General features: G+C 45.1%; 1 protein-coding gene across 3 annotated transcripts in view; it reads left to right on the plus strand.

Annotated features, from left to right (window-relative positions):
• CDC27 (cell division cycle 27) overlaps nt 1–20,325 on the plus strand; it is a 78,588-nt gene that overhangs the window by 41,167 nt on the left and 17,096 nt on the right. For all 3 annotated transcript variants that reach the window (XM_053263251.1, XM_053263252.1, XM_053263253.1), the window contains 4 exons: nt 12,569–12,721; nt 12,981–13,189; nt 18,290–18,407; nt 18,511–18,639. In XM_053263251.1, the coding sequence (XP_053119226.1) occupies nt 12,569–12,721; nt 12,981–13,189; nt 18,290–18,407; nt 18,511–18,639 (609 nt within the window). The remainder of the gene's footprint in view (nt 1–12,568; nt 12,722–12,980; nt 13,190–18,289; nt 18,408–18,510; nt 18,640–20,325) is intronic.

The raw sequence follows: 20,325 nt of genomic DNA on the forward strand, positions 1-20,325 counted from the left end.
TTCCACAACCAACCGGACCAGAGAGCAAGGGTGATCCAGAGGCTTTTAGGCATGATGGCTTCGTGCAACACAACGGTTCGTTACACGAGACTACGGATGAGACCCCTTCAACGGTGGTTCTTGAACCACTTCCGTCTCAATGTGGACAGCCAGAACATGCTGTTGCACCTTCCCAGGGGTGTACAAGCTTCCTTGCAGTGGTGGATGAAGGGAGTAAATCTCTTACAAGGAGTACCGTTCAGACCTCTGCTTCCGAAAGTGTGGATCACAACGGACGCATCCCTACAAGGGTGGGGTGCGCATTGCGCCCGAGATTGCATTCAGGGTCAATGGACGCCTCATCAGGCAGAATACCATATCAATTATCTGGAGCTAATGGCTGCATTTTTGGCGTTAAGAGCTTTCGAACCACAACTAAGGGGATCTGTGGTACAGATCCAGATGGACAATACTACAGCTATAGCTTATCTAAACAGACAGGGAGGGACAGTTTCTCCAAGACTCTGCACCTTGTCGATGAAGTTGTGGGACTGGTGCATCGCCCATGCCATATATCCAGTGGCGATTCACATCAGAGGGGTGGACAACCACCTGGCGGATGCTCTCAGTCGGAGCACTCTGAACAACCAGAGACACGAGTGGGAGGTCAAGGGAGATTGTATCAGACAGATTTTCGATCGTTGGGGCACCCCTGCGGTGGATGTATTTGCCACGGAGGGGAACAAAAAGTGCAAGAGATACTGTTCTCGTGCGGGAATAGGTGTGGGGTCTCTGGGAGATGCATTTCAGTACGAGTGGAGCAAAGGGCTCCTTTACCTGTTCCCGCCGTTGCCTCTCCTAAATCGGGTGTTGGCACAGATCCTAAGGGACAAGGCAGACTGCATACTGGTGGCCCCGTGGTGGCCACGTCAGCCGTGGTTTGCCCTGCTGCTTCGCCTGTGCAGAGGGCAGCATTACCGTCTACCACCAATGTCAGATCTCCTGCAGATGGCAGGGGGCAGGGTACTGCACCCAGAGATAGAGACCCTAAAACTAACAGTGTGGAGAATAAACTTTTAAACAAAATTCTGTTAAATAGCAGACGCAGGTCTACTAGGCGTAGCTACTTCTGTAAGTGGAAACGATTTAAAGCATATGCTAAGGCGAGTGGATTCAAAGCACGGACGGCGTCTGTGCGCCAGGTGCTGCTTTATTTAACTAGCCTGAAAGTGAAGGGCCTAGCAAATGTATCATTGAAACTGCATCTGGCTGCTCTATCCTCGAGACTTCCGGGGTGGGATGGAAAGACAGTATTTACTCACCCCGAGTGTAAAAGGTTCATGAAAGGGCTGAATAATCTCTATCCTCCACTTAAGAGACCTTTGGAGCAATGGAGTCTGTCTTTGGTGCTTTCTGCATTAACGGAGAAACCCTTTGAACCATTACATGAGGCTAGTTTGCGGTTATTAACGCTAAAAACTGCATTTTTGATCGCAATAACTACAGCGAAAAGAGTGGGGGAATTGTCAGCGCTAAGGGCGGACAAACCTTACACACAATTCTACCCACATAAGGTGGTGATGAGGCTGGACCCTAACTTTCGTCCAAAGGTGATAACAGGGTTCCATCTGAATCAAGAAATAGTCTTGCCAACCTTTTTTAAAGATCCTCAGTCTCCTTTGGAGAAGGCACTGCATGCTCTGGACGTGCGTCGTACACTGCTATATTATTTGAAGGGGACTAAGGAGCACAGAAAGTCAAATAAACTGTTTGTGGCCTATAAAGGCAGGAACAAGGGGAGGCCGGTGTCTCGGCAACGTATTGCCCATTGGCTAGTGGAGCTAATCTTGTTGGCTTATAGACTGCAGAATGTAACGCCGCCAAAAACTATAAGGGCTCATTCTACTAGAGCCTACTCAACCTCGGCAGCTCATCTGTCAGGGATTAAGATGGATGACATCTGTATTGCTGCAACATGGTCATCGCAACAGCCGTTTATAAAACATTATGCAGTGGACCTGCGCATGGCGCGACAGGCGGAATATGGGCGAAGTGTGTTAAAAAGGGTGTTGCCTTAGAGGGCATTCTTCTGCACCCACCACCACGGAGGGTCAGCTAACTAATCACCCATTCACTTATGGGCTCAACGGATCACGATCCAGATAAACAGGTTGCTTACCTGTAACAGGTGATCTGGTAGTGATCCGTTGAGTCCATAAGACCCGCCCAGAAGCCATCCCCACTGCAGAAGTAGATTCATCAATTGGCAGATTGCGCATACAAGGCGGTCTGCACAGAAAACTAACGGAAGACGCCCAACCGCACTATATAGATGGAATGCAGGAGCACGTGCAGGAAGGCGGTTGGGCGTCGCGAGGAGCTACCTAGTCGGCCCGAGAGGTGCCTGCGCAGGCGCAGAACCCATTCACTTATGGACTCAACGGATCACTACCAGATCACCTGTTACAGGTAAGCAACCTGTTTTTTCTTTGTGTCAACTGCCCTGAGCCATTTTTGGTAGGGCGATATAGAAATTGAATTATTAATAATAATAATAATAATAATAAATAAAAGCAGCAGCATAAATTGGACATCCAGTGCTGCCTGAAGGTGTACCTCGATCGTACTGCAGATCAGTGGAGGTGCCGGAGTCAAGAACATCTCTATGGGTTATCCCCCTCACGTGCTCCAAGGCAGGACAGTTTTTATTAGCTAAAGAAAAAATGTGTGCCTACTGGAGGCTGAGGGGGATAGCCCCACCCCAGTTCCTAGGCCAAGTTATGACAGGTACAACAACAAAATGTTATATCACATAGAATGTCAACATATGAACAACAGGAAATGGAACAGGGGAAAAGGTACACCTAATAATTATTCTACTTGGAGTGACAACAGTGTATGCTAGTTTTTTTAGGTTCTTAGGCCATTAAGGAAAATTTGACCACACCAGACTGCTGTTGGAAAAGGTAATGACAGATGATAATGTGGTCTCCCAGGAGAGGACAGGTACACCATGCTGGGTGGGCCAAAATATCCTTGACTCCAGCATCCAGAAGAAGCCTTCACGGTAGGTGAACCAATGCTCCATTTTCAGATGCTGGGGTCAAGGACATCTCTATGGGACATACCACAGCCTTGTAGTCACCTGGGGAGGGATCACTCTATCTACTCCTTGGAAAACAACTTTTGCAATACTCTCCTTCCGAATGCCACCTGCATGGAAGCATAAGTGTCCATCTTGTAATACTTTGTGAATGTCGAAGGATTTTTCCATGTGGCGGCCTTACAGATATCATGAATTGGAGCATTCATCGAAAAAGTCGCTGATGTAGCTGCTGCTCTCGTGGAATGTGCCAGAATACGCATAGGTGTATGCATCTGCTGAGTGTTGTAGGCTAGTGCAATGCAGGGCCAAATCCACCTGGCGATGATTGAAGATGATACTGCCTTTCCCATGGAACCAGGTAAAAATGATACAAACAATGAATCTGTACTTTTGAAAGACACGGACCGTCATATACTTCTTGAGACAGCAACAAACGTCCAAGTTATGCCATTGTTTTCCCCTCAGATGTTTTGCATGTGGACAGAATGAAGGAAGGAATATATCCAGAGACTGATGAAATGGTGACACTACTTTGGTGCGAATGAATGGATCCGGAATAAGTTGTACCAACTCCTCTTGGAATATGCAGTATGCACTGTAAATGGACAATGCTTGGAGTTCCGACACCCTTCTCGCTGAAGAAATTGCTATTAAGAACGCTAACTTGAAGGATAGTATTCTTATGGGAATAGACTGTAAGGGCTTGAAAGGATGTGACTGTAGAGCCTTCAACACTGTGTGTAAGTCCCAGGAAGGAAAGCGGTGCACTGTAGATGGTGATATCAATGTTGCCCCTCGTAAGAACTTTTTTAGATGGGGGTGTGAGTGTATAGACCTAGCTGATAAGCCAAAGATAGGTCCTACCTATCTGACAAGATGCTTCTTGTCTTTTGAGTGTGTTTAGTTTGAGGCTCATTTCCAGCCCCTCCTGGAGAAACTGTAAGAGATGTATGGATTCTGCATCCTGAGGCACCAGGTGGCTTGCCCCCATCTTAAAAATGTTCTCCATGTACACTGGTAGAACTTGTTTGCTGACGCCTATCTTGATGTCAACATAGTATCCAACACTTCATCTGAATATCTTCGTTTCAGTATTCGCCTCTCAGTTTCCATGCGGTAAGCTGCAACCAGCCCAAGTTGGGATTTGCACTGGACCCCGAAGAAGAAGATCAGGTGTCACTGGAAGAAAACCATGGCTCTGCAATCGCCAGATGTAATAACTAAGCGAACCATGACCTCCTGGGTCAGAAGGGGGCCACTAGTATTACTTTTGCCCTTAGCAGACATACCCTTCTCAGCGCTCTTGCCATTAGAGGGGTCGGTGGAAATGCATAGAGAAGGCCTTCCGGCCACTGTGCCAATAGTGAGTCTGTCTTCTGCTTCCCTGCAGGGAAGTCTGGACATGAACTGTGCCAACTGAGTGTTCTGGGGGGTTGCAAACAGGTCCATAATTGGCATTCCCCACCTTTGTACTATCTGCTGGAAGACATTCTATTTTGAAAACCATTCGCCCAGCATCAGATCCTCCCGACTTGGCCAATCGGCCAGCTGGTTGAGGTCTCCTTTCACATGATGTGCCATCAGGGATCCCAGGTGTAACTCCACCCAGATCATCAACAAGGCCACCCCTGCGTGAAGAGACCTTGATCTTGTGCCTCCTTGTCGGTTTACATGGGCTTTTGCTTTTGTGTTGTCCATTCTCACGAAGATGTGACACCCCTGTAATGTCTGATGAAAAGCCCTGAGAGCAGAGCGAATGGCCCTTGGCTCCAACCAATTTATACTGTGAGACTTTTCTTGTAGTGTCCTATGTCCCTTGTGCCGATAACTGTTGACAGTGCACTCCCCAGCCCGTTGCTGGCGTCCATAGTTATAATCACCCTTGGTGTGTCCAAGAACTGTTTTCCTTGTAACAGGTTTCGAGGAAGCAACTACCACCATAGGGAGTGACTGACTTGGGGAGGCAAGCATAATAACACACGCTGCTTCCCTGCAGTGGCTGCCAGATGCGGTAGTAGAAACCATTGCAGGTCTCTCAAATGGAATCTCACCCATGGAATGGCTTCTAGTGTCGCCACCATCAGGCCCAAATCCTCACCAGAGTGAGGAGAGTTGCAGAAGCCAAGAGCATTGCCTTTATCTCTGTGGAGAGTGTCTGGAAACTGTCTTGAGGAATAAACAGTTGATCCTGGCTGGTACTGATTACCACCCCCAAATGTTGTAGTCTGTGAGATGGAACCAGTTGGCTTTTTGCCTGCTTGACAAGAAAACTGTGATCTTGTAAGGTCAGAAGTGTTGTCCGAATGTCGTTCTCCGCCATTGTTCTGGAAAGAGGCTGGACCAAAAGATTGTCAAAGTACACGAATATCCCGATGCCCCGAAGACACCTCCATCTTCAAGGTGTCCAGATATTCATGTACTTCAACGATCAAGGCCATCAATGGTGCCAACACTTTTGTAAAAACCTGAGGGGCCGATGATAGACCGAATGGAAGAGCCACGTACTGGTAATGCCTTCCGGCATACTTGAATCTGAGGAGATGACTGCTACTACAATGTATCTGGACATGTAGGTACGTCTTCTTCAGGTCTATTGATGTCAGGTAATCCAAGTGGTGAAGCACTTCCGCCACAGAATGTAAGGACTCCATACAGAATCTTCTGTGCTTGACCCACTTGTTTAAATATTTCAACACTAGGACCGCCCTTTTTGGCTTGTCCTTTTTGTGGATGGTGAACAAAATAGAATAGATGCTCTTGCCTGCCTGACAGTGAGGCACCGGCTCTACTGCTCCAATGTCCATTTGATGATGAATTACTTTTTGGATCTCTGTGTGTTAGGTAAAAACGTGAGAGTGTGGTATTGGAAGGAATCTGGGAGGGGGTCAGGCATCCAGTTCTATCCTGTACCCCTTCTGAATTATGCCAAGAACCTACCTGTCTATTGTGGGGATCTCCCACATGTGGAAGAACTCTGACAGGCGGCCCTCAGCTGAGACGGACCCAAGTCATTGTTGCTGCTTGGTTTTTTCCCCTTGAATAAAGATCTGTTTATTGCCATTTCTGAAACCTCTGGAAGGGAAACGTGGACCATTCCAAGCATCTCTTTGTGATCTGTAGTCTCTCTCCCAGCCCTTAAGGAGGGCCAGAAACTCCAAAAGGGCTGGAAATGGTTTCCTATAGGTGGGCTTGTCGTTCTTGCGTGGAGCCAAAGGCATAGTTTTTCTCTTATCTTTCGTTTCAACTAAAACATTCTTGAGCGCAGCCTCACAGACCAGCTTGGTGCTGTCATAAGGTACTGATGTCAGGTTGTTCCTGGAAGTAGCATCCACTTGCCAGCTTTTCAACCATAGATGCTTTCTGCCCACTACCGCTGCTGCAGAAGTCCTGGAAGAAAACCTGATGGAATCTCATCCACCACAAAAGTCTGCACTTCTTGAAATTTAACCAACTGCTGCCTCATTTTAATTGGATCATAAGGTGTGTCATTTAGCAGGCCATCCAGCCACAATAGGGGTGCTTGTGTGACCATGGAGGCTGCCACTGAAGAACGAGTGGCTAATGAGGAATTATCATGCATCCTACTGAGAGCAAATTCAGCTTTTTTATCTGAGGGAACTTTGAGGGTGGTCTCACCATCCCTAGGCACCAGTGAACCTGAAATTAGTCGCACGATTGGTGCATCTGTGGATGGCATTTTAAGCAAATCCAATGGTTCCTGCTGGGATGTGTAAATGGAGTTTGCTACAACCATCAGCTTCCTATTTGCCGCAGGGGGCAGCCATTTCTGTTTTACTGCCTCTATAAAATGTTCCGGCATGGGCAGTATAGCATGTCTCTAGGTTTTACTTTGGGGAAAACCAAGTCCCCCTTAGCCGAATATGCCAACTCTGGTGATACCTTTTTGTCTGCAACCCAATAGTGGTTATAACCCTGGTCTTAAGCGGGTTAAAGTCCTCTGAGAGAAAAAGGTGCTGTGATACTTTTCCAGGGACTGGATCCTACCCCCCCCCCCATCGGAAACCATGTCAGGGTCCTAGTTTTCTCCCATATGTCCCATCCGGCTCCCCTTCTGGATCAGCCTTCAAGTCCATCACTGGGTATGCTATGAGCTTATGCTTATCAGGAACTGTAGGTCTAGGGCTCTGTACATCTGGGTCCACAGAGTCTGGGCCTGACACTTCAGATGAATGACAATTATTATTTTATGCTTTGAGGAAATGTACTTTTTTTCCTGTTGGAATTTGAGCCCATAATATGCTTCTACTTTTTCTTTGCTTTTTTTGGGTGAAGGATTATCAGAATCAGAGGAGCTCGAATCCTCAGAGGAAGAGGATTCCTTTCTTTGATTTCTTTCTTTTCTTTTGGGGCCTGATCTGGTGGATGGTGTCCACTACTGCATTTTTGAACGAGGCCTCCCACTCGGGAAGGGGGTGGTCTGTCTTAGGAAGGCTGGAACCTGGGTCCAGTCCTGGTCCCCCCCACCCCGGCCATTTAGAGGCACCTCCATTTTTGGTGCCTTTTTGCCCTCTTGTGCCATAATGTAATAAATACATCAAATAAATATAATTAATTAATAAATAATGGTCTCCCTGCTGCTGCGCCAGTCGCCTCCTACGTTTCCCATGCCCTCATCTCCACTCCGGTGAGAGAAGGGTGCGTGAGAGGACACGCTGCTGCCTGCTGAAACCTCACGAGAATCCTGCTCTGTATTCTTGCCGCTCCCTGAGGTGCATTGGGCAGCTGTCCTGTGAATTTCATGGCCCAAAGGCGCGGAACTCACAGCGATCTCGCTGGCCTTTGGGCCAGGCAGCTTTGAAGCGGCCAGCACCAACTATTGTGCTGGTGGCAATCTGGTCGTCCTGGTTGCCTTCAGGAAGCCCCTTTCCCTTTTGGCACCAGTAGCTGCACTGGCTGCCGATATGTTTCCGGGCGAAATACAAAGTGCTGGTTATTACCTTTAAAGCTCTGAACAGCTTTGGTCCGGGTTACCTTAGAGAGCGCCTTCTTCGGTATGATCCCCATCTGTCGTTGAGGTCATCTGGAGAGGTCTGTCTCCAGTTACCACTGGTACATCTGGTGGCGACTCAGAACTGGGCCTTTTCTGTAGCTGCTCCTCGTCTATGGAATGCACTCCTGGCAGATATCTGCAGTTTAGGCTTGCTGTCGGCCTTTAAGAGAACCCTAAAAACCTATTTGTTTGGCCTGGCCTTCCAAGGTTTGTAAAGTGTTGTTGTTGTTTTTAAGTATTTTAATTGGTTATAAATGGTTTTAATAGTTTTTGAATTGTTTTTATATTGTTTTTAGCATTGTGTTTGAATTGTGGGTTTTATGTCTTTTTTAAAAGCTGTTGTACACCACCCAGAGCCTCTGGATGGGGTGGTTTATAATTGTAATAAATAAATAAAACTATCTTGTACGCTCCTGCACGCACCATCAATGGGCAAAGGGGAGGTACGGTAGCAAAGTATGGGTGTAGAGATGTGAAAATCTGAAGGAGGGTTTTTTGGTCTTTTAAAAAATATTTTAGACAGATAAACAGGCAAAAGGGAAGAATCAGGAAGGAAAACTGAGGTAAAAATTTGGAAGGAAAAGGAATCTAGCAACATAATGAATAGCAATGAAGAGGAGAAGTTTTGGAGCTGCCTGGAGCTATGCAGAACTGGGGTGGGGCTATCCCGCCTTAGGCTCAAGTAGATGTGTATTTTTTCTTTAGCTAATAAAAATTGTCCTGCCTTGGAGCATATGAGGGGGATAACCCATAGAGATGTCCTTGACTCCAGCATCTGGGAAGCATCTGGCACTGTGGGCCAGAAAGCATCGGCCCCTAACATTACTAGATGGATTAAAGCGTGCATAATACTAGCTTATGAAGTGCAGAATCTGAAGCCTCCTCTCAAAGTCATGGCACACTCGACAAGGTCTGCTGCTACTTCTGCCACCTTTTCCACTAATGACCTCCTTGGGTAAATCTGCAAGGTGGCTACATGGAAGACCCCCTGGATTTTCACTAGACATTAGAAGCTTGATCTGCATCACTCTCAGGCAGCTTTTGGCAGACGAGTGCGCCAACAAATTCTTCCACCTCAGTAGACAAGGACACTCCCACTCGGGGTTACTAGCTGTGACATGTCCCACATGAGATGTCCTCCTCCAGCAGCAGAGAAATGAGCATTGGTCACTCACCATGAAGGTGGCTTCTTGCTGCTAGATTGGAGGACATCTTGACCCACCCGTCCAGGTATCTGGAAGGAGCCCCTGGTGGCGCAGTGGTAAAACTGCCGCCCTGTAACCAGAAGGTTGCAAGTTCGATCCTGACCAAGGGGCTCAAGGTTGACTCAGCCTTCCATCCTTCCGAGGTCAGTAAAATGAGTACCCAGAATGTTGGGGGGCAATATGCTAAATCATTGTAAATGGCTTAGAGAGCTTCCAGCTATAGAGCGGTATATAAATGTAAGTGCTATTGCTACTGCTATTGCTATCTGCATCTACTGGTTCTGCATTCTTTCTGTTATTCTGTCTATCTCTGTACATACACTTGGCTAATCAGAACTGGAAGGAGTTACCCTTCCTAGGGGTTATAAAGCCTCAAGCTAGTTAATTTAAGTCCTGCCTCTGGAGCACGTGGGAAGAATAATCCGCAAGAGATGTCCTCCAATCCAGCAGCAAGAAGAAGCCTTCACAGTAGGGGTGTGCACGGAACCGCCAGCTGCGGTCTGGCACTGGGGTGGGGGGGTACCTTTAAGAGTGGCGAGAGGGTTTACTTACCCCTCCCACCGCTTTCCCGCTTGGCGCAGTAATCTTCAAAGTAATTGGGGCGGCAGGACACCTCCCTGCCGCCCCTTCCCCGACGTTGCTTGCAAAAAACTCCAGCAGTCCTTTGCGCGCGCGCACGTCACAGAGATATGCGCACGCGCAAAGGACTGCTGGGGGGTTTTGCCCAACAGCTCCGTCCACTCCCGACCTCCTGCCTTCAGGCTGTAAGCTTGGGCTGTGGGACTTGGACCACCACATGAGCAGGTGGGAGTGGACCAGGCCTCGGCCTTGCTTCCACTCCCTGCCATACCTGCAATTGAGACCAGAATAACGACTGCACAGCAGCCTCGCTGTGCAGGGTGCACAGCGGCCCCTACCTGATCAACTTCCTTGCCGCCTGCCATTGCTTCCATGAGCGGCGCAATCAAGGAAAAATGCTGAATGACAGCCGCAGCACCAAGGGGTGTGAAATCTGCCCAGGGTCCAGTGGAAAAGACCTCTTCCAGCACAAGGAGGGTGATCACCAGGAGCGCTGCAGCCGGAACAGACAGCCAACTGGTTAGCCTGGGCCTTGCTGAGCACTTTTCTGTTCCTACACGGCTTTCTACCTTGGCAGGCACAGGGGGTTAGCAAGCTCTTAACCCACTCCACCAAATCAGACCTTATCCCAATGCCCACAGACATGCCACCTACAGAGACATGCGTGCACGCAAAGGACTGCTGGGGTTTTTTGCAAGCAACGTCAGGGAAGGGGCGGCAGGGAGGTGTCCTGCTGCCCCAATTACTTTGAAGATTACGGCGCCAAGCGGGAAAGCGGCGGGAGGGGTAAGTAAACCCTTCCGCCGCTCTTAAAGGTACCCCCCACCCCCGGACCAAACCACCCAGCTCCGGACCGGTCCGGAGGCTTTTTTTAATGGCCTCCAGACCAGTCCGGGCCCATCCCTACTTCACAGTGAGTGACCAATGTACCTTTTCCTTGGAGACTCCCCCCGTCCACAACCTTCCCAAGTGTCCATGATAGGGGTGTGCAAACAGTTTCAAATCCGAACCAGTTCAATATCGAACTGCTTTGATTTGATGGTTCGGGGTTGAGCCAAACCACCCTTAGTTCGGCTTAACCCCGGACTGAACACACACATCTAGTTCAGGAGGTCCTCAAACATTTTTAAAAATTGTTTTCCTTTTTATTTTTAACTTATTTCCTCCGGGGGGCTTCAGGCCATGCAGGGTCCCACTGCGCAGGCGCAGCGGCCTCCAAAATGGCTGCTGCACCAGGGGATAGGCCGAGAAAGGGCCGAAGATGCCCAAACCGGGTGACTTTTACAAAAAGGAAGGCTGGCGGGGGGAGGGGGAACCTCCACGGACCCATCACCAGCACCTTGGAGAAGCCCCCCAGAGGGGGTAAGTTTAAAAGAAAGAGATAATTATTTTAAAAAAAATGTTAAAGCCAAACCAAATGGAGGGCAAAACCAAACTGGCCTGGTCTGGTTCGAATTCGAACCAAACCGGGCCAGATGGTTTTGTGCACACCCCTAGACCATTATGTTCTCAGCTTTTAAAAATAAGAATAGCATAATTATGTAAGAAACCTGAGGGGAGGATGAAGAATAGCTGCTCTCCATCTTTTTTCATATATATTTTTCCTTATTTCTTCCCACCTCATTTATTTGAATGGATTGTTTGTTTTACTTGTATGCATTTATTTATTGGAGGCTGGGGAACTGATAAGATTCCCATTATGATTTATAGAAGTTGCTAATGAACAGTGTGGAATCTAGTGACCGGGGGGGGGGGGCAGGGCAGGGCAGGGTAAGGTCATGGATAAAAGTGCTGGACTCCTCTCCTATTTTGTTCTTCCACAGTCTCAGATGACTGTTTGTTTTGGTCTCTCTCTTCAGCCATGAGCTACAGCTGAAATAAGCTGCAGGCTTTTTCACATTTGTTTGTAACCTTTTCTTTGAATAAATCCCTGTACTGTACTGTAGTACTGTAATTCTTCAGTACTAAAGAACTGTCTTAAGACCTCTTGCTTTGTTTCTTTCTCACCAGACTGCTTTTGCTCTGCTATTTGGGGACTGAACTGCAATTCCCCCCCCCTACAATTATAACATCCAGCTAGGTTCTCCAGCACAAGAAAGGGGGAAATACAATGACTGATATCCAGATTAACAGTGTCTGCTTGTGCTACAGAGCAGGGGTGATTTTTCCTGATCTCCACTTCCCTCTGAAGCCCATTGTGGTTCCTGAAAATGTGTCTGATTCATGCAACCCTCGGGGGCATAGAGAGGCACAGTGGGCTTAAGAGGGAAGGGGAGATCAATGAAAATTGTTCCATCTTTGTGGCACACAGCATTAGTCTGGATGTCAGCCAAAGTCTCTGAAGAATTATTTAAAAAGAAGGATTACTACTATAAGCAAGCAATTAAGCAAGGTTGGGAGCAGGTTTGAGAGTTTTAACTTAGCACATGTCACAAACAAAATGCAAGAGAAGTCTGCAATACTACACAATCCTGTTCCAAGAAAAAAGCAAAAAACATCTGTTCAAGGGGATTAATCTGATTTTCCAAAAAAACAATTTTAGTGTGACAAAGTACGTCCCTGAAACAGTACTAAACCCTTATGGAAACTTTTTGGATGGGCTCTTTGCATATATATTGTCCCCAACATTGATTATGCAGGAAGACTTAACTTGTGTTGGTGAATACCATTCATTCATTCCTCATGTAGGCTGAGAGAATATTCTCTGAAGTAAGGAGGATTGAAAACTACAGAGTAGAAGGCATGGAAATCTACTCAACAACACTGTGGCATCTACAGAAGGATGTGGCTCTTTCAGTCCTTTCAAAAGATTTAACTGATATGGATAAAAATTCACCAGAGGTAATTGTTGTGGCCATTTTTATGTGTTTATTTTCTCTAGCCTCTGACTTGTTCTTTTGGACATGGAAAAGCATATTAGAGGTTGAAATAATTTAATGTTTTTTATTGTCCCCAAAGATTTTGCCATGTAAACAGACGCTTAAGTAGTACCTGTTAAATCCATATTTGTTGCACTCTCTCCTCTCCCTTATAACCTCAACACCTAAAAAATGAAAAAATACTGTTACCATTTTTACTACTTTGCTTTGCTTTCTACCAGGCATGGTGTGCAGCAGGAAACTGCTTCAGTTTGCAGCGGGAACATGACATTGCCATCAAGTTCTTCCAGAGAGCCATTCAAGTTGACCCGAATTATGCTTATGCCTACACTCTCCTAGGGCATGAATTTGTATTGACAGAGGAACTTGAGAAAGCATTAGCCTGCTTTAGGAATGCAATTAGAATGAATCCTAGGCATTATAATGCATGGTAAGAAATATTTCTAATTAATAAAAACAGAGGCAGGGGAGGCGAATGGAAGGAATAAATAAAAAGTATTTTTTAAAGAATTTTAATATCCCCATGATACGTACTTTAGATGCTTACACAGGTTCTTAAGAGAAATCCATCTTTTTGGCTCCCACTGTTCCATCTGTGTCTTCAGTCATACCTGCTGTGGCATGGTTGCCTCTGAAAACCACTTCAGCATAGCAAGGATTCAGCACCCCTGCCCAGGAGCATATGATGAGTTTGCCATGTCATTCTGCCCCCATTTATTATGCTTCTGATATTTATTATTATTTTACACAGTCAGACAGGTGTTATTGACTGGTTTGTTTTATCCAGACATCGAGTCCTTCCCAAGGACCTGGGATGCCAGAATTTTGTTGTCAGTGTTGTTGTTGTTGTTATAGTTATCGTCGCAGAATATAGGCTGTTCCCAGTAAAGCTGCTTTTTGTAATTGGCTGATGGTGATTTCTGTGGCCTCTATGGTGTTGAGGTGCTCTTCAAGGTCTTTTGGAACTGCACCCAAGGCACCAGTTACCACTGGGATTATTTTGGTCTTTTTCTGCCACAGCCTTTCAATTTCAATTTGTAGATCTTTGTATTTTGTGATTTTTTTCTATTTCTTTTTCTTCTATTCTGCTATCCCCTGGTATTGCTATGTCGATTATTTTGACTTGTTTTTCTTTCTTCTCGACTACAGTTATATCTGGTGTATTGTGTGGCAGATGTTCGTCTGTTTGTAGTCGGAAGTCCCATAATATTTTTACATCATCATTTTCTTCAACTTTTTCAATTTTATGGTCCCACCAATTTTTGGCTACAGGTAGCTTGTATTTTTTGCAGATGTTCCAGTGTATCATCCCTGCTACCTTGTCATGCCTTTGTTTGTAGTCAGTTTCAGTCTGTGCGATCTTTTTACAACAGCTGATTAGGTGGTCCACGGTTTCATCTGCTTCTTTACAAAGGTGGCACTTGCTGTTTGTGGTTGATTTTTCGACTTTTGCTCTTATTGCATTTGTTCTTAGTGCCTGTTTTTGTGCAGCCAGTATTAAACCCTCTGTTTCTTTCTTCAAGTTGCCATTCTTAAGCCATTGCCAGGTCTTGGTGATGTCTGATTTTCCACTTATATTGTGCAAATATTGACCATGCAGTGGCTTATTTTTCCATTTTTCTGCTCGGTTCTTGACTTGTTCTTTCTTGTAGGCCTGTTTTGTTTCATTGGTGTTGAATAGTTTCTCATTATTGACCATTTGAAGTGCATCTTCTTCACTGTCCTTGATATATTCTTCAAGGCCTCTTTTCTCCTCCTCTATTGTTTGATGGACTTGCAGCATTCCTCTTCCACCTGAGCTGTGAGGGAGGTATAGCCTATATACATCACTACGGTGGTGCAGAGCATGATTGATGGTCATGATTTTCCTGGTCTTACGATCTAGCGTCTCTAGCTCTGTCTGGGTCCAGTCTATTATTCCTGTAGTGTATCTGATAACAGGTATAGCCCAGATGTTTATGGCTTGTATGGTGTTCCCCCCATTGAGTTTGGACTTGAGGATTTTTCTAACTCTCCTGATGTATTCACTTCCTATTTTTCTTTTAACTTCAGTGTGTGCAATGTTATCAGCCTGGAGAATGCCCAAGTATTTGTAATGTTCTTTCTCTTCCAGGTTCTTGATCTTGCTTCCATTGGGCAGTTCTATTCCTTCTGTTTTTGTTATTTTCCCTCTGTTCATTATTAATGCAGCACACTTGTCTAGTCCAAACTCCATTGCTATATCGCTACTGAATATATGGACAGTGTTTAGCAGTGATTCGATTTCTGACTGGGACTTTCCATACAACTTCAGATCGTCCATGTACAGCAGATGGCTGATTTTACTTGATGTTTTACATGTTTGGTATCTGAGGCCTGTTTTGTTTAGCATTTGTGAAAGCGGGGTCATGGCGATTACAAACAACAGAGGGGATAGTGAGTCCCCTTGGAAAATGCCTCTTCTAATGCTAACCTGTCCAAGTGTCTCACCATTGATTGTTAACTGTGTACTCCACATGCTCATTGCTTTTTTAATAAATATCTGAATGTTTTTTTCTGACACCAGTTGTTTCTAAACATTTTAGTATCCATGTGTGAGGCAATGAATCGAAGGCTTTCTTGTAGTCAATCCATGCAACACTTAGATTGGTTTTTCTTCTCTTGCAATTTTCTAAAATCATTTTGTCAATCAGCAGCTGGTCTTTTGTGCCTCTGGTGTTCGGGCAATTTCCTTTCTATTCAGCTGGAAGCTGTTTGTTAGTTAATAAGTGTTGCATCACTTCATCTGCTATTATTCCAGTTAATAATTTGAACATGGTTGGCAGACAGGTTATCAGTCTATAATTACTTGGAACTGCACCTTTTGCTGGGTCTTTCATGATAAGATGAGTTTTCCCAGTTGTTAGCCATTGTTCAATATCACCTCCTTGCAAAATGTGATTGAACAGTTTTGATAGTTGTTTATGAAGGCTTGTTAGGCATTTAAGCCAAAAGCCATGCAGTTCATCATCGCCTGGAGCAGTCAAATTTTTAATTTTCTTTGCTCTTTCACTTATTAATTCTGGTGTTATTATTAGATCTTGCATTTGTTGGTTACATTTTTTGACCTCTTTCATCCAGCCTGCTTTTTTATTATAATCTATTGCATTGTCCCATAATTTCCCCCAGAATTGCACTGTTTCTTCTTTCTTTGGTGTTTCTAGGTTTCTTGCAGTTTCTCCTTCTATGCTTTGGTAGAAACATCTCTGATTCGACTGGAATTGGAGATTCTGCCTGTGTTGTGTAGTTCTGGCTTCATATCTGCTAATCTTCTTTGACACTGCTGTTATTTGCTGCTTTATTATTTCCAGGACTTCTCTAATTTTCCTTGAATCTAGGTGGTATTTTTGGATCAGATACTGTTTGGTGTTTTCATTCTTCAGCTTCTTGTCTTTCATATCTTTCAATTTATTAGCATCTGATCTAAGCCTGGAGATTTTATTTTCTAATCTAATCTTCTATTTAGGTGATGTACTACTTTCTTTTTTGACAGGTCCATTGATCTTATATCCGAGCTCTTGTGTTGTTATTGTTGCTGCACTGTACATTAGTTGGTTTGTTTCTTGCAAATTCTTGGTTGTTATTTCTGCAAGTGCAGCGTTTACATCTTTTAATACCTGAGCAAGTTGGTTTTTGGCAACTGTTTTTAGAGCTGGAAGTTGAACCCTGGTGGTTGTTTGGTTCATGTGCTCAGTTATTTTTTGCTTTAGTTCTTGTTGCTTTTCTGTTAAACGGCATTTGGGTTTTTGAGGTGAAGGCAAAGGGGAGGTTGCCTGGTTTTGATTTTGAAACAGATCAGCAACAATGGCATCCTCTATTTCCAACACCTCCTCCACCTGCGCCTGAGCAACTGCTTCAGTTGGTGGTAATTCTTCTTCCATATCTTGAGCCTGTGTTGCTCTTTGCAGTTCTTCCAGCTCAACTCCTGTGAATACTTTATTTCTTATTATGAATCTTCTCTGGTCTGCTAGCCTTTGTTCTGTTATTTCTGTATCTGGATGCTTCTCTTTCCAAATTTGGTACATTCTTTTTAAATAACCTCTTCTAGTTGGACTAGACTTGTAATAGCAGATCATTATTTCCTTGTTGGCATTTTTCGTATATTTTTTTCGGTTAAGCGACGTTTCTTCCAGTAACTTTGCTGTCTTCAGCCCTGGTTGCTCAACTGAAGATCCTGAGTCCTGTTGCCCACTTGCCACCAGATGTCCAGGGACTCCAGCACCTGGCACGGTCCTTGTTGACCCAGGCGACGACCGACCCGGTATAGATTTATTAAAGTTACATCTCACCATATTGTTGATGGGAGCCTTTGTCTGGCTCCTCTGGTGAGACCTGTCCAGTATGGTTGGACCTCTGGCATAGCTCTCACCTTCCTCAGAGCACGCAAGCCCCACAACCACGCCAAGGTAGTGCCTCACTGGGGGATTATTATTATTATTTTATTTTATTTTATTTTATTTTAAACATCTTAATAAAATACTTACAGAACAATAATAAAAAAATCTTGAGAATCTTGATTTACTCCTGACTAAAAACCAACCTGAACAAATGGTCTTTACCATGTATGGGAAGCTCCAATAGGGTTGGGCTTTGTCAGGTACCTTCCAATAGGTAATGCAGAGATGTTCCATGCAGATATTGCTGCATTTTAAAGCACCTAATCTTTCTTAGCCATGTATCTGCGACTGCTGATTCCACATGCTAGGACAGAGTGACAACATATATTTTCAGTAGAAATATGGAGACTTTACGATGTCAAAGTGGTTTTCATGGCAACCATATTGTAGCAGATCCACATGAACTGAGAAATCAGTATCTCACATAGCCAATATATGACAGACTTTATTAACTCCTATTGTATTATCTTTACCTGGTCATTCAGAAGAATTTTATGTTGCTTTTTTGCTTCCAGACAAAATTCCCTCTATTACATATAAGGTGGCTAAGTTTTGCTCTATTGCTATTAGGACTCGACAGCAACTAATTTCCTGTCCTGTCTTTTAGATTCTTGGTTCGGTTAGGATGTTGGATAACAGCTATTTTTATATATAAATGGGATTTGTTCTCCTTCTGACTATTACCATTGTTATTTTATGTATTCTTTTTATCCATACTTTTCTGTAAAGTTTTAAATTGCATTTGCTGATCTTTGATCGTTGATAGTAATAAACTAAATTAAACAATATTGGCCTCCCTGCACATCATACTTATAGAAAACAATATATGTGGGGAGGGAGAAACCTCCCTTGGTTAGTAACAGGGTGAGTGTGTTGACCAAGATCTGATACTGGAATCAAAATGTCAAGGCTTAGTTCTGAAACCTAGAAATAGGATGTTAAAATATTTTTACAGATAGCATTTAACTTACCAAATAGCTCTCCTGGTGTCCTTGTTGCTCAAAATCAGCTATGGAATTTTGGTTGTGTCTGTTCTCTCTTCAGCCTGTGCAAAGTGTGGCTTCTAATAATATAGAAGGTTGGTTCCTGACACAGTCTTGTTTTTAAATTGGCAGGTATGGGTTGGGAATGATTTACTACAAACAGGAGAAATTCAGCCTTGCAGAAATGCATTTCCAGAAAGCACTTCATATCAATCCTCAAAGCTCTGTCTTGCTGTGTCACATTGGAGTTGTAAGTAAATTACACTTAATTCTGTTCCTGACTGTAACATGGACATTAGCAAATCTAAACATTGAGCAAGATCTATCCTTTCTTTGTATCCATTCTTTTGTAGGTTCAGCATGCCCTGAAAAAATCTGAAAAGGCTTTGGATACTCTCAACAAAGCCATTAACATTGATCCCAAGAATCCCCTTTGCAAGTTCCATAGAGCCTCAGTATTATTTGCAAATGAGAAGTACAAGGTGAGTAATGAACTATGAAGTTTGAACTACTCCTTTCATTCTCTGCTGCTGCTGCCGCCTCCAAGGACATCTCCTGTGTGGGTTATGCTCTCCCACATGGCTCGAAGGCAGGACTATGCTAATTACATTAAGCCTTTAAGAGCCAGAGGAGCATGGCCCCACCAGTTCTTTTAGTCCTGCGTTTGGCTCAAGTCCAAGATACTCTGTCAGTATCTCCTAATTTTTCATCCTTTTAGTCTACTTTTCCTACTTGCAGTTTCTTTACTTTACTTTAGCAATCCCTCCTGCTTCATCTTATACTCTATCTCCTCTGGTCTACCTTAACAATAAATAAAATGTTTCTCTGCTGCTTTCATTTTCCAGCCCTCTCCTTCCCGCTTTATTTCTCATTCTACTTCAGCACATGGAAAAGCCTAAAAGGACACTTCACGTTTGCCTTCCAAAGGGAAAAATAAGGCAGGCCATCCAGGTGGCTGGGAACCCACCCAGAGGGCTGCATTCTGAAGCCTGCCCAGAGGGCTCCAAGGCAGTGTGAAATGCCCAACAGCTCCATCCACTCCCAACCTCCCACCTTCGGGCTGTAAGCTTGGGCTGTGGGACTTGGACCACCACATGAGCAGGTAGGAGTGGACCAGGCCTCGGCCTTGCTTCCACTCCCTGCCATACCTGCAATTGAGACCAGAATAACGACTGCGCAGCAGCCTCGCTGTGCAGGGTGCACAGCGGCCTCTACCTGCCGCCCGCCATAGCTTCCATGAGCGTCGCAACCAAGGAAAAATGCTGAATGACAGCCGCAGCACCAAGGGGTGTGAAATCTGCCCAGGGTCCAGTGGAAAAGGCCTCTTCCAGCACAAAGATGGTGATCACCAGGAGCGCCGCAGCTGGAACAGACGCCAACTGGTTAGCTTGGGCCTTGCTGAGCCCTTTTCTGTTCCTACACGGCTTTCTACCTTGGCAGGCACGGGGGGTTAGCAAGCTCTTAACCCACTCCACCAAATCAGACCTTATCCCAATGCCCACAGACATGCTACCTACATGACAATCATGGTTTGAGGACTTACTGGAAAATTCTTTTGAGCAATATGACCAATTAAAGTCCAAAAAGCATAAGCAGGCCAGAAAAGATCCATCTTCTTCCTCAAGTGCATCATCTTCTGTCTGAGGGCCCAGTCCCTTAAAAGGCAAAGAAGAAGTGCAAGCATATTTAAAAAATTAAAAAGGGGGAAGTCTAAGCAAAGACAAAGGAGTGTACCTTCCTCGGAACTCTCAGGCCCTGACTCACCGGACCCTAGAGGGCCTACGCCCAGGGCACCAGTAGCTCCCCCCCCCGGGAACCCCACAGGACCCTCCCACTAGACCAACAGCCCCCTCAGAACCCATCCTTTCCTCGGATGTGGAGGTCATCCTGCTTGATGAGGGCCCAGATGACCAGGGAGAAATCCCTTCTGGAAATCCAGATCCTGATCAGCCTGATAAAGAGGAGGGAGAGTGGTCAGATGGACAGGGATCGAAAGATTCAGATGCCCCACATAGACTCTTTCGATTTCTGGATTTTGCCCGATCGATGAATAAAACTATCTATATATTGGGGCTCAAACCACCTACACCTACTGAGACCCAGACACAAACTAAAAGTGCACTGGTTTTCCCTAAGCCCAAATCAAGTAACATGGCCCTTCCACTACC

This window comes from Hemicordylus capensis, chromosome 6 (assembly GCF_027244095.1).
Source record: "Hemicordylus capensis ecotype Gifberg chromosome 6, rHemCap1.1.pri, whole genome shotgun sequence".
NCBI lineage: Eukaryota > Metazoa > Chordata > Lepidosauria > Squamata > Cordylidae > Hemicordylus > Hemicordylus capensis.